Genomic DNA, 17,765 nt, shown 5'->3' with positions numbered 1-17,765 from the left:
CACCTTTTTATGCCTTTACACCAGCACCACATTCCCACAGACCTGCTTTTCAGGTCCTTGAAGTCCCCATGATCTCTCTCACATCCCGAGATTTGGGTCTGGTGCTCCCTCCACCTGGATCATTCTTCTCTCCTTTCTTCACTGAGTCTTAGTCAAATGTCACTTCCTCCAGAAAGCCTCTGCCTATGCCTCTCAAAAACATACTGGGAACCCTCCTGAGTGCTCCGGAGTACCTTATACCTCCCCTTACCAAAAAGTACATTCACTTGTATTTTATCTGCTTTGTCACCAGACTGTATCTCTCACTAGGCTAGGATCCTGGAGGGCAGAAGGTAGGACTGCCTTGTTCACAATTCCTAACACACAGTAAGTACTGAGAGAATGGTTATGAGATGAAAGAAGGAATGCACAAATGAAAGAACATGGACAGACCTTGCAAATGTTATTTTCATTGAGTAGTTCTGTTACAGACAACCATGGACACAATACACGCACACGTACATGCACACACACACAAGCAAGTACCTAGATAAAGCCAGAGCACGGTTAACTCTTTCTTCAAGGCCTGATGTGCCCAGGGCCTTCCAAGTCATCCAGAACTTGAATGCATCTGGTCTCCTGCTACATTGGATAGACTTGTCTCCTGTGTCATAGCTGACATCATAGAATTTATCCTGCTGGAAGAGGTAAGATGCCTTGGCAGAGTAGCATTTCTTAAGAAGATCCTGCGGGGGGAAAAAAGAAGAAGGAAAGATTGTAAGACTGTCCATTTTTAGGGTGCACTTGATTTCAAAAACACACCCATAACAAACAAAACCTGTAAGATATTCTACTACTTTGAGCTAAAGGCGCTTGGTCTAACTCTATGACTGTCCTATGTCATAAGCAGTTGCTGTGTATTAACTTTGAGACACAGATTACCTACTGTGTTTCCAAAAATACTCCTCGGAGTTGAGAATGTTAAGTCCATCTTCACAATTTCACAAATGAGTATGGTATTGAGAAGCTTTGAGATGACCATGTCAACATCTGCATGACATTAAGGTGGGCCAATTTATCAAGATGAAAAAACCTGTTTATAACTCACTCAAGGCTCCATATTGGGGGGAAAAAACCCCATAACATATTGCACATACTTTATAGAATTTCATAGGCAAAACCCCCCAGGGTTTTAAACCCTCTTCTTTTCAACTTATATCCATATTGTAGAAGCCAGAAGTAACAGTAACCCAAGGATTAAAAACCTGAGGAAAGAGCTATGGAAGAGTTAAACAAGAGGCAACAAGTTTTAACCACCATAAAACAACCTCTACAATTCCAAAGGGTTTTTGAGTTGGTCTCATATTGGTTTTATTTGAAACTAAATTCAGTTTCATTTACTGACTGGTTACTGCTCACTAAGAAGTGGGTGGCAATTTACCCTGTTTATTACTATTATAGAGTCTTCACTTTGGCCTCAAATTATTAGAGTTTAAGCCATGTTGCCTTCAGTGTCTTCTGATATCCTGACCTGTCCTTCACAGGTCTCCCTAAGCATCTTCATCCCCAGAGAATACCTGTTAGAACCTTCTGCTCCCCCAACATAATCAAATTACTCAGTGTCCCTTACCCCCTAGATCGTGCCCCATCTGTACCTTTGCTCACATCATCTGCTTGACCTTGTCTCCACTTTAAGATAACATTTGACACATTCAAAAGAGTATATGCAGAATATTTATAAATTCTAAAGTTTACTAACACTGAAGTTTACTAACATTGTCTTCCTTCTTTATCTGGGTCTGCCCTTCTTTTGGGTCTCATCTGAAGTTTGGTTTCCCCTTAAGCTTCTTTATCTGCCCATCCCATTGGACTCAATTTTCCTTTCATATTTGGCTACATTTGTTGGCTTTGCTCCTGTGCTGTCCCTACTCAATGAGCAGTGCACATACATTCTCTTCTCATGTGATCAAGCACGTTCTCGAGGGCAGGAATCATTTCCTATCCATGTCCACATGCACAGAGCTTAACAGAAGACCTCACTAAGCAATCAGGGTGATGAAGCCACTTCCCATATTCCATACTTCTCTCACATTCCCTTGGCATGTAGTATGAACAGAACACACACAGATAGATGAACTTCTCATTTGGTGCATCTTCCAAACCTTAACAGTGCAAAACAGTCAATGCTGTACAGGAAGCTACAGAGAAACTCCCCGGTAGTCACAGAGGTCCTAGAAGATGATCCTTTCTGAACAGAGAATGTATCAAATGTATCTGTTTGACTGATCAACTTTTATTTAAAGAATAAAAAGAAAATCTCAAGGTATCACATTCCAAACGAAAGCATGAATTTCCTGTCTTCATAGCAATATTGTCTTGTGTAGACATTAATATGGAGTTATGTGCCTTGTTACCAGAAAGCGTGACCTTATACTATGTAAAAACTTACATATAGCTAGAAACAAAGACTGCAAAATCTTACTCATCTAGTATCCCAAACAAACTGAATATAAAATGATAATTAAAGGAATACTAGTAAGCTTTCAACCTGGCTGATGGATATTATTGGTAGACACAGGGAAGAGTGCATTGCTCTGACCTGAATATTAAGGTAGAAAAAGGCCCTTACTCCTTAATCTTTACTTTAATGCTGTCAGCCATCTCTCAACTCTGATCACAGCTGCCACCACTGTATCTCCCCACTCTCAAAGGTCAGGAAATTTGGTTATTGTTTCCATAGCAACCACAGCCTGACCATATATTACAACATTAAAAGGCCACTGCATATATTTTAAGGACAAAGCATGCACACACACTTGTACTTGCATCAAGATTATAAATTTACATTCATCAACCATGAAAGATTAAAAAAAAGTCCCCAAAGCAGATGAACTTTGGACATCTCGTGGGCAAGTTTCAGTGGCTTATGCTAGTGATTGAAAGGTAGAGGCAGCCCATCCATTATCAGAAGACAAATTGCATGATCACAGGCAAATGGAGAAGGAGAGAGGCAGGAAAGCACACAGCAGAATGACTGATGGTCCCGCAGGAGTGACACTGTGAATTTCATCACACTGAGAAATCCCCCTGCCTTGTGAGGGTTTCATAAAAAACAACTGGAGGCTTGGGATTTACTTTATTGAAAATAAATGAAAACTTTCCCCGCAAAGTTCCTGCTTTGCATTTCAGTTTATATCCTTGTATTAAAATGGATGAGATGTCTTAAGTTTTAAGATACACCTCAACTAAGAGAAGATGTTCAGATCTCCAGAGAAAACAAGACTTTGGAATAAGTATAGTGAAAATTAACCTTTTTGAAAGCACTTAATTAGTCCTTATTGTGCTATCAAAGTGAAGGACCATGTTTGTCTTACTCATCTTCATACTCTTAATTCTAGCAGGATGATAAATATTAAGTTATATGAATTCCAGAGACAAGTATGCAATAAGAACACCAATTGCTTTATAGTGTGATATCATCTCAAACAGTTTTCAGGAATTAGTAGACACTGTACTAGGACTCTCACAATGGCGAGCAAAAGAAATGCAATCAAAGCAGCTGAAGCAAAAAAGCGAATTTTTATCGGCTTATATATTTAAAAATCCAGTCATACATAATCTTCAGGCACAGTTGGATCCAGGGTTAAATCTGCAATCTTTTTCTGCTTGTTCTATTTTCTTGTGTGTTGGCCTCACTCTAAAAGCAGAGAGCTGCTAGGAAGCTGAGAACTAGCACTTCCAGTGGGACCTGTGAGCATGGGAGGAGGCTCGATTTGGAGAGACATGGGAAACGGAGAAGATACAGCCTCTGCTGCTGCTGCTATCTAAGCACAGAGGGACCGCTGGCCTCCCAAACTCAATCTCTTGTTGAACCTTCTGCTGCCCAAACCTAGAAGGAAGCCAATTGACAAGGGATTCTGGGAAATGTGGTTCTCAGGAGTCAGACCCCTTTCAGAGCAAAGCAGAGGAAGGCTGAAGATTGAATTATACTGTACAGAGAAACATGTAAATGACAAGAACATGACATGAGTACAGAAAATACAGCTTTCTTTTTCACTGTTTGTTTTCACATCACCTAACCTAGCACATAATAATAATGACCAGAACCAACGTTTCTGGAGTTCTTACTATGTGCCAGGCATTGTATACGTATGAATTAATTTAAATCTCACAACAACCCAATGAGATAAGTTCTATCATTTTTGTCAATGCCACTGCACATTGTGAGGAAACTGCAACACAGTGAGGTTCAGGTAACTACCTAAGATCTTGTAGCTACTAGGTGGTAGGACTGGGTTTCAAACCAAGGCTGTTTGGATTCAGGGCCTGAACTCTTTACCCATTACACTCTACTCCCTCTACAGTGGGTGCTTAAGTACATGTGGAAGAGATGCTCCATAAACGCTCATTAAGAGTTCTTGAAGAGGTTGGTGAAAAGCAAAATGGCAGTAGAAAACAGATCAAACTAGAGGTCAAAATAACTATCATCCCTTTGAGGACCCTTACTTGGTTCCTATAAATACGACTTCTGGTCTTACTAGGGTAATATCTTGTCTATAAAGCATTTCGAGATTTTCTAAAGACATGTGACGCTGGTGACACTTAAGGGTATCACTAAAAACATCGAGAATCACTAGGTTGCACATTTCCCTTGTCAAGTTTAGTCAAGCCATCTTTGATTTCCATAGGCCAGATAAGATGCTGTCTCTTTTCCAGGAGTCAAAGACCACTTGGCCTACTTTAAGTCTGCACTTCTTGCAATCATGTTCTTCTGCTCACCAAATAAAAGCTACCAAAACTCTTCCCAAATGGTTCTTCCCATGTTCTGTCCCATATCACCATTATTTACATACAAGAAATTGTCTAAACTAAATGCCTTAGGAAATGTTAATCATCTTTGTACTAATTAATTAATTCCAAAATTGTGTACTTAAGGCCTATTATATAACAAGCACTGTGATGCCAGGAGCCTGGGAATACAACCCCATGGAGGAACTATGCATTTAGGCTAATATTTGTTGATTGAATGCACAAAGCTAAATTTAGGCTGTGAATAGCAGAAAGGCTTGATTGTAATCTAGAATAGAAAAGCGAATTTAAAAAATGATGATACCTTCTAATATTGGCTTTAGTGGCATACCTCATTATTATACTTCACTTTACTGTGCTTCACAGATACTGTGTTTTTTACAAGACCCTCTACCAGCAAGAAGATAATGACTTGCTGAAGCCTCAGATGATGGTTAGCATTTTTTAGCAATAAAGCATTTTATAATTAATGTATGTACATTGTTTTTTTAGACATAATGCAATTGCACACTTAATAGACTATAGAGTACAGTGTAAACATAACCAGGAAACCAAAAAATTTGTCTGACTTGCTTTATTGTGTTATTCACTATGTTGCAATGGTCTGGAACCAAACCTGGATATCTCCAAGGTATGCCTGTATTTATTTATTGAACAAACATTTTGAGAGCCTTAATATGTGCCAATAGCTGTGCTAGGCACTGGTGATGTAATGGTAAATAAGAAAGCCACTATTCCTAAGAAGTTTAAGATAGAGATAGGGACAGAAACACAGGCAATTACAGTACAGTGCTAGAAGAGGGGGAGAGAACGAGGTCTGAGACAAAGGAGAGTCATCTTTCACTAACTTAGAGATGTTAGACAGGGCTCTTCAGGAGAAGAAATATGTCACCCAAGAGCTGAAATGATGAGGGATAGCTGGGTAGAAGAAAAGATGGAATTAATTCAGTATGACAGAGGCCAACTAATGAGGTGGGCAGAGCTAGGAAGGCTGGAAAGGTAAAGAATTGCTGAGTCACCATGGATCTTAAATGCCCTAGTAAGAATGATTGGTCATGGAATTTTCACAGGCTCATACAGATATTACAACTTAAACTTCATTATTGATCTGGCAGAATAAAGTGAGAATCAGCAGATATGGATTTCATTTTTGATTTAGTCCCTTGGTGTCAGAACTCAAAGCAAGTCACTTAACATCTTGGGCTTCATTTTTCTCATTGACCTCACGGAGATGATGGTGCTTGCTCTACCCATCATACAGGAATATTGTGAAAATCCAGTGATATACTGTCAACTTGGAGCACCTCTCAGTCTTTTGCCAAAATTCTGCCCAGCACTACTTTTCTCCTGCATATGCCTGTGCCCCTGGCCCCTCCCAGCTGTCACCATTCATTCTTCCTTTGATTGACTTCTCTCCCCAGGCAAGCTACAGAACAGAATGCCAGCTTTAGACTTCCTCATGTTTATGAAATGAGCATATTACACCTCATCCACCTCCCCTTTTTAATGGGATGTATCTGCCAACAACTACAGAAGTAGACCAAGTTGATAGAACATGTTAAGGCTATCATAAGAAATCTTAGGATGAAGAAAGAATTATCCACAGTCTTCATCCTCCAAGTCGACCCAAGCCTGACCTCACTTAAGCTATCACACTTGATGGCCTTCTTAGATGTTGTGGGTCTTTACAAGTCTCAGTGTGCTGTGAATGGAAGACACAAAAGGCATAGTACGAAGTGAAAGTGGGCAAGGGCACACACTAGGCGGACTCAGGGTCAAGGGGACATCAAATGGCCAGGTCCATCTTGTCCAGCTGTCTTCAGTTTCCTCATGCAGGCAGTCGACAAAGGATATGTTGACTGACTGCTGAGTAGTTGGTGTGGGGTGGAGGGAAGAAAGTAAGTGAATGATAATAATGTCATTGTTATTTTCCCCAAAAGGAAGCAAAACAGAGTGAACAGGGGAAAATGCCAGTGTATTAGGCTAAGCCATGAATAGCCTGGAGAGAGAGAGAGAGAAAGAGAAGAAGAGAGAAAAGAACAGAACAATATAGAGCTATCATTTCAAGGTGAGATTTCAAATGCTAAATTACAGGTCAGCCCAAGTCATGTGTTTATATGGGTGTGTTTGAGGCCTGTAGAAACCAGGAGACCATTCAGATTCTTCTCCAGCACACCGTGGTTCTTGCACCAACATACCACCTTTAGAAATCTTTGCCATTTTTGTCTAGACTTTGATGTATGAAGTAGGAAAGTGTGAATATAACCCTCTGCCTTCATTTCTCTCAATGCATGCCCACGCACTACTTTGGCTTTTCTCTATGTTTTTCCATGAGAGTCCCATGAATGTTCTCTCATTCTGACTTTCCAGTGTATAGAATATTTTACAAATCTTTGTGGTAGGAATGAGAGCTGGTCATCAAAATCATTTGCAACACCAAAAGTCTTGGCATTAATCTTCACCACCCTCCTGACTCTGTTCTATGTAACTGCTGTCTGGCTTTTCCAGTCTCACGCAGTTATTGACTGATGATGGGGTATGTGTTTCCTCCACTCAGCTCTGTTGTAAGATCTGTTTACTTATTGAGAATCTGCCTTCAACTTTAATGAGCTAGACCTCCACTCTTTGGGACTCTACTCACAGTATTTCTTTATTTTGCTCTATTTATGTTCATCTGTAATCCAAAGCAGCTGTCCTTTCAGCTGTGGATTATTTAGATACACATCTTTTATTTTTCTTATGGCATTTCTTCGATCCCTCTCTTTTGGATTTATTTATTTAATCCATTTTTTCCCTGTTGTAGTTTTTACACTCTCTATCAGAGTGTAAAATTGTTAAAATCATCTGCTGTTGCATCCACCTTGAGAGAAAGATTATTTTTGATGAACAGCTACAGTTTTTCTTCAAACCCTCCACCAAATCTGCGTTTTTATTTGCCTTCTCCTTTGCCACTGGAAAGGCTAGTTTCAGATACACTGTGCTTTATTGGCTGCTTCACTGTCTGCAGAAGGTTCGCGTGCTGACACAGGCTTCTACTAGCAGCTCTGAATCATTTTTTGATCAACTGATTCAGGTCTCTTTCCTATTCTCTTCAAGTATTTCCCAGTCATTGGTACCATCTACAGGTCAACTTCTGCCTATGTCTATTAATTCTCCAATTCTCACTCAACCTTCTCCTCCTCATCACTTATCTTTTCTAGAAGATGTTATATATAGAAGTTTGCTGACATTTAAGGTGCTTGTGCTTGAATTTCTGAAGAATTGGTGAAGCATCTTCAATGTGGCATATTTGTGATATATTTAAGATGTTGTCCTGTCATTTCAACATCTCCTTTTGTAATGTTCATGTCGGTCTCATGTCGGTCTCCCTTGACTCAAAGTACTGCTCCGCTCTCAGCCATCTTTGCAAACCTGCTCAACAGTCAGCCTGATTCAAGCTGTTTCCAGAAAGTTTCTGGGCGCTGTGTGCTAGGTTTCCAACAAAAAAATGGGACTGCCTCTCCTGTTTCAGTTCATATACATAATGCTTTTAACTGCACAGTGATCTGTAAAAGTCTGTTCTTTGAGAAAATGTCATCATCTCATCCATGTTTTGAAAGGGAAGTTTTCCATGATATTTAAGTCGTATTTGTCTTCTTCTTTTGGGCTTCAGGTTGATTGTTTTCGAAAATTCCTAAGTTGCTTTGCATACTTGAGTTCAGTCTCTCCTTTCTTTAATGCATTTGATGTATTTTTGAAAATCATGACTTTTCCAGTGTGCACATTGTTCTAAGTTATCAAACAGATCCTACAGCTCTGTGCCCCGGCTTAAGGTAGAAGCAGCAGAAAGCGCTACATGCATGGTGGTCCCATCCCTGGCTGATCCCCTAGCCAAGGAAAGTGCAGGCCTCTCAAGGCTGCAGCCCCCTCTGGCTCGCCTCCCTTCTCCATTTTTCTCCCCAGCTGCTCTTCCACCCAGTCGGTCTACAGCCACATCACAGCAAAATGGCGGGAGGGGACAACAGCCCTTCAGCGCACAGGTGTCTTCACTCAGAAATGAAAGAATAGAGGGGGAGGGGGAGGAGGGGTTGAAGGGAGGAGGAGGAGGGGGAAGCCGGAAAGGGGAGAACGGGGGACGGGGAGGGGGATAGGAAGGAGGGGAGCGCGGGAGGGGAGAGGGAGGGCCCTCGCTCACCTGCCCGGCAGAGCCAGCGAGGGCCAGGAGCACGCTTAACTTTCTTTGTAGGGGTTTCTACATTACCATCATATGAACTGCTAAAAAATCACAGGAGACTAATCAGTTTGATATCATCTGTGAAAACCACTATCTTGGAATATTTGAGCGCTTACTGCTAATACCAGGGACCCTACTACTCATTCTAGAAAGCCTCCTGTAAGATTCCAGAACGTTTTGTTAAGTTCTAGGCCTGTGAACCTGATAGGGATCTTCAGAGAACTGATCGGGTACTTTGGTGCCAGACCTGAGATCCTGTATTTTTTTCTGAAGTGTAACTCTTCCTTAAATATCCCTAAGTAAGGGTTAAAATGAGCTGATTTGAAAATGAGGAGACTGAGCTAAAAGATATTTTTAAGAAAGGCAACTTAATGATTTTACACCTTGACAGTGCCTACCGGAGAGAGGAAAGTTGGGCTCGGTCTCTTAGAGAATGTGTAAGTAAGGGCTTCTATAAATAGGCGGGGAACATTTGATCGAGCAGAGATCACTTGGCAATACCTCGCATGCCCACAAGCATTTAAAAATAGAGCAATTGGGCTTCTCTCTTAGGACAGGTGGAGATTTTCCGATTTTCCCCAGGCAGCTATCAACATACCTTCTCTGTGAAAGATAATCTAAAATAGTGTTTTTCAAACTTTGACTGCAACACACAGTAAGAAATTATTTTTAAATAGCGACAGCATCCACACTAATATACATGAAACTGAAACAAAAGTTTCATGGAATAGTTTCATCATTACTATGTGAACTGCATACTGGTATTTTCTATTCCATTCTATTCAGACTGTTCATTAAAAAGGAAAGTAAAAAGCTTATATGACTTACAAATGACTATATAACTCAAGGCCAATTAATATGGTGGTTCCCAACCCTAGATGATATTAGAATTATCTGAGGGCTTTTTATTTTATCCCTGAGAAAGATTAGCCCCGAGCTAACATCTGTGCCAATCTTCCTCCACTTTTTTTTATATGTGGGTCGCTGCCACAGCATGGCTGATGAGCGGTGCAGGTCAGTGCCTGGGATCCAAACCCATGAACCCAGGCCACTGAAGTGGAGCACGCCAAACTTAACCACCACTACGTCACTGGACTGGCCCTAGAATTATCTGAGTTTTAAAGAAAATGCTAACAGAGGGTCTTACTCCAGACCAAAAATCAGAATCTTTGGTGTAGGGTAAGGAGAATATCACTTTTTTTTAAAAGCTTCCCAGGTGACCCTCATATGCAGCCAGAATTGAAAACCACTGCTCTGATGGATCTTAACCTTACATTGAAAAATCCAGATCTAGAAGTTTCAGTCAATATTACATTCATGCTGAGTCTAGAGAATTCTAAAGTGTTGAGTTTTTACCAGAGCATATAAACCAGGGAGATTGACTTATTTTTGTGCTATTACTGACCATTATCAAAGTTTTATTTGTGCGTGAATACAAATGAAGAATGACTTTGTTCTATGCACCTAAATAACAAGAATATAGGTTGGATCTGGATCATGCTGGAGTCTTAATCATAGGGGGAGAAAAAGGTACAAACTATGAATCATATGTCCAAGGATTGTGGCATGGATGTAATGTGCAAAACAGCCCCACAACCCTAATCTTTTCACCTTTTTTGATTTGCGATGTTCTTGTGATATGGAACAAAGCATCATCTGTTTTTGGAAGCTTAATCATAACACAGATATAAGCAAACTTTGCTCACTCAACTCTGATGGGAGGAGTTGTGATCTTCGCTCTTCCTGCATTATTTCCAACTGTGAGTTTCTATGATTCTACTTGATATATATTTATTTACACTCTACTTTGTTGCAAAAGGGATTTAAGTCAGCTTACAAAAATACAGTATGGTAGGATTAGGAGAGAAAAGGAGGAAGGAGAGGAAAGAGAGAAGGGGATGATAGAAGAGATGAGGGAAGTGGGGGAGGTGGGGAAGGGAAAAAGAGGAGGAAGGTGAGGAGAAGAGATGAGATCAAGGCCACAGGAAAACGAGATGGGGAAATACAACAAAGCCTGGAGAGACACCTGTGCACAAAAGGCACACTGGAAGGAGGTTGAAAGGGGATAGATCATCTGCCAATTTCTTGGCATGCCTGGTAATGTGCACATGGCAAAAGCATCCAGTAGTCATTTGCTGCTTCTGAGCTCTGAGTATTTACTGTGTAACTGTCAAAGACATCACTTTGCCTCATCATATCTCGTTTTCATTCATCTGTAAGTTGAATACAATGATATTGCATGGTAGCTCACCCCCTGGGGATGAGTATTTATGGCACAATGTTTAAGCGAATGTCTGGGAAAAAATGTTTATTAACACAAGGCATAGTTCTTCAGTCTAGATGGCTTAATTGCATCGCTCCAAAATAGGTGAGCAGATGTATATGGAAATGACGTCTTTCAAATTGGACAAAATGGACACAGAGCAATTGTGCTGCTCTGGACTGAGGCTGGAAGAGTGATTCCACACTAGGAGCACAATATTTAACAAAATCAGTCTATGTCTCCAACTTATTGAGATGCTGTTAACGAGGGCCCTATTCCTTCTCAAATGGAATTTTACACATTGAGCAGCAAGGTCACTGGCCTACATTTCTTGGAGTCTGAGCATCCTCTGGAGGTCTAGCCTCTGAGGCCCGGAATATAGGCAAGAGGTTGATTTTATACAGGGGAAAAATGCTTTGCAGGCTGGCAGTTTCTGAAACACAAGTTCCCTGCTCTTTGTATAAATTCCATTAAAGAGTTGTTGGAAATTGTTGATATTATCATAACCATGAGCAATTCTACTTAAAACTTGCCTTAAATAATAGTTTACATTGAATCAAGAAGCATTTGGTAAAACCTCTACATAAAACTCATGATGTAGTGGACAAAAGCATTTTTTTTTCAAAGATTCATGATAAAATACAGGAATGTGCTAAAATGACAAAGAATGTTTCCACTATAGTAATGGACATTTGTCCAGACAGAAGAATCTGTGTGTTCACATGTGGCTCACTCCTCAATCTGGATGGAACAAAGGAAAAAGAAATTAGATTCACTGAGTACTTGCTATATGGCTGGAAATGCACTACACACTTCTGCACACTCTCTCATTTAATGTCATAGAAGTTTTTCAAAATAGAAAGTATCTCCATTTTGCAGATAAAATAATTAAAGTTCAAAAAAGTTAAGCAACTTGTCAACGTCATGCGAAGCAGTCTCTAGCAGAGGCAGAATCTGAATACAAGTCTTGCTAGGCTTCAAGATCCATAGGTGGATTTATGCATTGAGAAACCATATTTAATCCCAGAATTTCCTGGTTCAAACTGTGGTCCCAGAGACTGGGAAAGGCAAAGCTCTCTCCTCTGGATATTCTAAAATAGGTATGAGCAAACAATTTCTGTAAAAAGTCAGATAGTAAATATGTTCAGCTTTATAAGGCATACAATCTCTGTCATAACTACTCACCTCTGTATATGAAAGCAGCTATATGGGATATCTAAATGATAGGTGTGACTGTGTGCCAATAAAATTTCATTTACAAAAACAGGCTTTGAGCCATAATTTGCAGATCCCTGTTCTAAGACAGGAGGAGACACACTCAATACAACAACCATTTCCAAAATTGAAGAGGTAGGAAAAGTCAAACATTTACATGAAGGCTCCAAGCCACTGTCTTTCATTTTCAATAGGGCAAGTTTTCAATCCCTTTTATACAGTAGCTTCTAAAAGAGAATAATTTGGAAAATAAAATTGCCATGGTTTCTTTTCCTTTTGGTTTTGAGAAACACTTTATGCAGTTTCCATACGGAATATCATTTGATGACCCAGACTCACACTGGTTTATAGTTTCTAATTTCCTTTGTTCCCCCAATACCGCAACAAGAAAAAACAAATTCTGTGACGAAACTGGTTAAATCCGAGGTCATTGTCTGTTGTATTTTAATGTTGTATTTTGTCATTTGCAATGGATCTTTGCTGAAATAATGTTGCAGGAAGGGCTATGAGTCTCAAACTGAAAGCTCATTACATGCAAACAGCAGGTGAAAGCTACTACTGGTCAAAGAGCAAGAAAGGAGGGAGGGACGGAAGCCAGAAAGAAGAGCTCTCTTGTGGGTTGGAAGCAGAGGGATGAGATGACTTCTAGGAGTCTCTGGCTCCATCCGTCTCTAGGTATGAGAATCATATTTTCCAAACCAAACTCTTGTTTGATGAACTCCAAGTGTCCCGAAGGGGACAATTGGACTGGGTGTATTTAGAGCAACCCTGACTGCAAGTCCTGGGGGAGAGTGACTATATCTATGGAGAAAAACCTACAGGCAAGGTCTGGGGACCAAACTGAATTTGGAGATTTATAGATCAGCTTCACCTGCCTGGCTGGGTCTGCGGAAAAGAGTTAGAATTAGCAAAATCATTAGCTATAGTGTTTCACTTTCTATTGGTTCTAAAGGGATTAGACACTCAAATTTTATCTTTCTAAATCAACATTGTCTATTTCTGTACATCACTGTGGCTTTAAAATTCATAATTTCAGTCAGGAAATGAGGTTGATCCGTTAACTGTCATCTTGTTTTAGGAACATGTGGATTGTGTGATGAAACGTAAGGATTGTGGAGTGAGTCAGAGTGGTTCTGAATCCCAGTTCCATCCATTACTAGCTTTGTAGCTTTGGGCATGTTATTTATGCTTTCTGTACTCAGTTCCTCCATCTGCGCAGTGGGCAGAGTAATAGTCCCTACCTCATGGGATTGACATGGGGGTTAAGTGGGTTACTCTATTTCCGCCCCCCCCCCCCATGTCTCTCCATCACACTTGTGAGGCCTCTATTGGGCATGAGAACAGTCAAGGAGCCTCTAGTTCAGTGTAGATGACAGGGTAATGGTTCAGCCATAGAGCTCTTTGTGATAGATGCAGACCAAATGCTTGGATAGAGGAGAGGCCCCTAAAGCAGCCAGGAAAGCAAGAAGGCCCCCTGGAAAAATTGATGCTTGAGCAGAGTTTTGTGAGAGAAAAAGTAGGACTCAGATAGTCAAAGAAGAGAGTGTCTGGTTTTCCACACAGAGAGGACAACTTGCCTACAGGAAAATCAGTGTACTCTTAATATGATGTCCAAAGCCCTCCACGTGCAACCTGAGGCTGCTTCCCAGCCACATCTCCCAGCACATCCCTCCTCAATCCCAGGCGCCTGGCATGTGTCATTGCCCGGACGGTGCCTGCTCTATCTCTAGACCACACATTCTCAGTTTCTGACTGTTTAGAACTTGTCAGAAAACAGGGAATCACTGTATCATACAGCATCACGGGGTGAAGGCTTCGTCCCTGCTCCTGCCCCATATCCTACCCCAAATTCAGTCCTCAATCCTACACTGCTCAGTGTTCCCTCTATAAAGACACTGTGCGCTGACAGGTACGGTGTCCCAGAAACACAGTGACCTAAAATTAACTGTGGACATCCTCCTTCTTGCTGCCTCAAAAAACCCATGAAACTGGTACCATGATAAGGGACAATATGTCTTCTCTGTTATCTCATCTAGCCCAGCACCGATGAATGGCATTTTTGGTTCTAAATAATTATTGCAAATGCCTTGAACATAAGTGATGATCTAAAGCAATAGAGTTAATGGGAAACAAATCCTCATATAGGGAAAGTTAAACCCCACAGGTTCACATTAATTCATTCTTAAACTGTAAGCCGATATCACACCCTAGAGTAAACTGAAGACTCCTGGCTCCATGAAATTAATCTCACCACCAGTCATGAGTGAGTCATTTCCCAATCACAATCTTTTTAAATTAAGGAGATATTTGAAGAGCTCCACTCCCCTGGAGATTTTCCTTTTGGATTTCAATTGAACCGTTTAAGTGAAGGGGGCCCTGTAACTTTAATAATCGGGAAATAAAACCTATGAGAGTGACTAACCCTCTAACACTCGCTGTTGCTATAGGCAGAAAACAATCTTTTCCTTATTATATATAAAGTCCTCATTCTCACTAGTTCTGAAAAAACGCTATGTGTTTCATTGCATTTCCCTACATCTCTGGCAAGTTGGATATTGAAATGGCACAAAGCTTCTGACAGTACTCTAAATGAATGCATCGGTATTTCTGTAACTCGATGTTTAGAGTTTAATCTGCACTATGGTGCTGTCTAAAACTGATAATAAAACAGAGGAACAATATGTCAAGATAAGATCCAAAGGACATATAATAGTGACATGTGCTTCTCCATGACAAGGGCATAATGAAATGTACTGGGAAGAGAGTAGCCTTCTAAGAGAGAGGCTGTGGACTTCTTTCTGACAATTGCTATGGAGCTAGAAATGGGGAAGATAGAATCCATCTTCTTTGCTCCTTTTCAGGTTCTGAGCCAGATTTAAAACTCAGCAATCCATTAGTAAGTTGTCACAGCAAGAGATGGAAGACATTTATAGTAGACAATTTAGGCTCTTCGCCCAGTTCACAATGACCCCTTACTTCCCTTCTCACCCATAGCGATGATAACATTACACCACTCCCTCACCCCACCGCCTGGTCCCAGCTGAATGGACCAGAGGCGGAGAAGCCTAGGAATTTGGAATTAATACTGAGAGAGCCTAATTTAGCTTGCACTGGTCTTTTGCACAAAGATGCAAACATCATACTGTGAAGTGCCATATTTTACCTGTTACATGAACTTAAAAACAAATACAGTTATTATGAATTTCAAAATTATATCACTTTGGATGTCCAGAAGTGACACTTCATTTTTCTTTAACTGAAAACACTTCTGATTTGGAGCTACATTTATTTCTAATGCAAAATATTTAATCTGGTCACTTCCAGAAAAACTCAAATTGAGTGATTTCTGAGGCCATTCAAACGTAAAATGTGGTCCATCGAGATTTTTCCTCTGGGGCCGGCCCGGTAGTACAGCGGTTAAGTTCACACGTTCCGCTTCTCGGCGGCCCGGGGTTCGCTGGTTTGGATCCTGGGTGCGGACATGGCACCCCTTGGCACGCCATGCTGTGGTAGGCATCCCACATATAAAGTAGAGGAAGATGGGCACGATGTTAGCTCAGGGCCAGGCTTCCTCAGCAAAAAAGAGGAGGACTGGCAGTAGTTAGCTCAGAGCTAATCTTCCTCAAAAAAAAAAAAAAAAAAAAAAGAGATCTTTCCTCTGAAAGTTTTCTTCTTCTTGCTTTTTATTTGACACTACTGGGACATTCACAAATGCCACTGGAGAGGGTTGCCAGATAAAACACAAAACATCCTATTAAATTTGAATTACATATAAATTCATAAAACCAAAATTCTTAGTATACTAGGATATGTTGTTTAGCTGAAATTCAAATCTAACTGAGTATCCCATATTTTCATTTGCTAAATCTGGCAGTGCTGTGTTGAAGCTGGGGAATGAACATATGCTTTTCCAGTGTGGTCACTGCTGCCTTTATGCTAACTACCTGCTCCATCCCTTGCTCATCCCCAGATGGTCTTTCCATCTTCCTGCTTATATATGAAGCCCTGCCACAGCCTCTGGTTGTCAGATCATATGAATCACGCTCCCTTATTTCCAGGCTTCCTTGTGTCTTCTTGTTCATTTTCAGTCACTTATGGATGATCTCCTTGCCAGCCACTCTGAAGCCTTCAGGAAAACTGGGGGCTATCTCAAGCACTCCTAGGGCCTCCCCTGCCATCTATTTAATTTCTGCTCAACCATGTTGCTATGAGAGATAGGAGAGGAGGGAGCCTTCCTAACTCTCCAAGTCTCACCTAAAACTTGAGCCAAGAGAGGAAACAACCTATGTATCCTATACTTACAGGGAAGTTCTATCCTTTCTTGATCTCCTTGAAATTACACATTCATCTTTAACACTTGGTTCCTCTTAAAATGCTTTTCTCCCTTCTCCAACTCTGAGAACTATTTATCTACTTGGGGAAGAAAGTGCAAACTAAAACTGGATTCTGGATGATAAGATACCCTTCAAGAGTAACTTTTGAGTTTAAAAGGTAAAAATTTGTCACTCTTGATCTGTGGTTTCATTCTGATCATTATCTGGACTACCAGAAAACAAACTAGAACTTCATAATATATCTTAAGCACTTGGGAGGTCAAAATCACTTTTATAAATCACTCTCAGCTGGAAGAGTAAATCAACACTGTCATTATAGATTAATTGGAAAATAATTCAAATGAGAATACTCCAAAACAAAATTTAAGGAGCTGAGTCAAAACAGCCCTCAAATGTAAAATCACATTCTTACAGAATAAAACATAAAGAAAGCAGGAGAAAATGAATAGTAATGAAATAAGTTTAATAAAGACACGAATGGAAAAATAAATGCAAGAAGTGACTCCCAAGAAGATAAGCAAGCAAAATCAGGAAAAATAGAAAAAAATGTTTTAAAAATTAAGACTTCAGGCAAAGATATAAGATAAAATGAGGGGGTCAAGCCTGTGGCCGAGTGGTTAAGTTTGTGGGCTCCGCTATGGCAGCCTGGGGTTCACAGATTCGGATCCCGGGTGCAGACCTAGCACGGTTCATCAAGCCACCCCCTGGTGGCATCCCACATAAAATAGAGGATGAGTGGCACAGATGTTAACTCAGCGACAGTCTTCCTTTAGTAAAAAGAGGAAGATTGGCAACAGATTTTAATTCAGGGCCAAACTTCCTCATAAAAAAAAAAAAAGGAAAAATGAACACTTGATCAAAGAATTATCTCCTCTCAAACTTTTGGACAAGAGTTTCATGATTAATTTTTCTGAGTATATCTAAAAACTGATGATCTCTATGCTACAGTAAT

General features: G+C 40.5%; 1 protein-coding gene across 11 annotated transcripts in view; it reads right to left on the bottom strand.

The window, feature by feature from the left end:
• GADL1 (glutamate decarboxylase like 1) overlaps positions 1–17,765 on the bottom strand; it is a 158,046-nt gene that overhangs the window by 70,033 nt on the left and 70,248 nt on the right. For all 11 annotated transcript variants that reach the window (XR_011527107.1, XR_011527110.1, XR_011527108.1 and 8 more), the window contains one exon: positions 526–725. Coding sequence is in view for 7 of the 11 variants with exons in the window: in XM_070575908.1 (XP_070432009.1) it covers positions 526–725 (200 nt within the window). In the remaining 4 variants the exon portion in view is untranslated. The remainder of the gene's footprint in view (positions 1–525; positions 726–17,765) is intronic.

Source organism: Equus przewalskii, chromosome 15 (genome assembly GCF_037783145.1).
Source record: "Equus przewalskii isolate Varuska chromosome 15, EquPr2, whole genome shotgun sequence".
NCBI lineage: Eukaryota > Metazoa > Chordata > Mammalia > Perissodactyla > Equidae > Equus > Equus przewalskii.
Note: the sequence above shows the minus strand (reverse complement) of the source record. Positions and strands in the feature narration are given on the sequence as shown.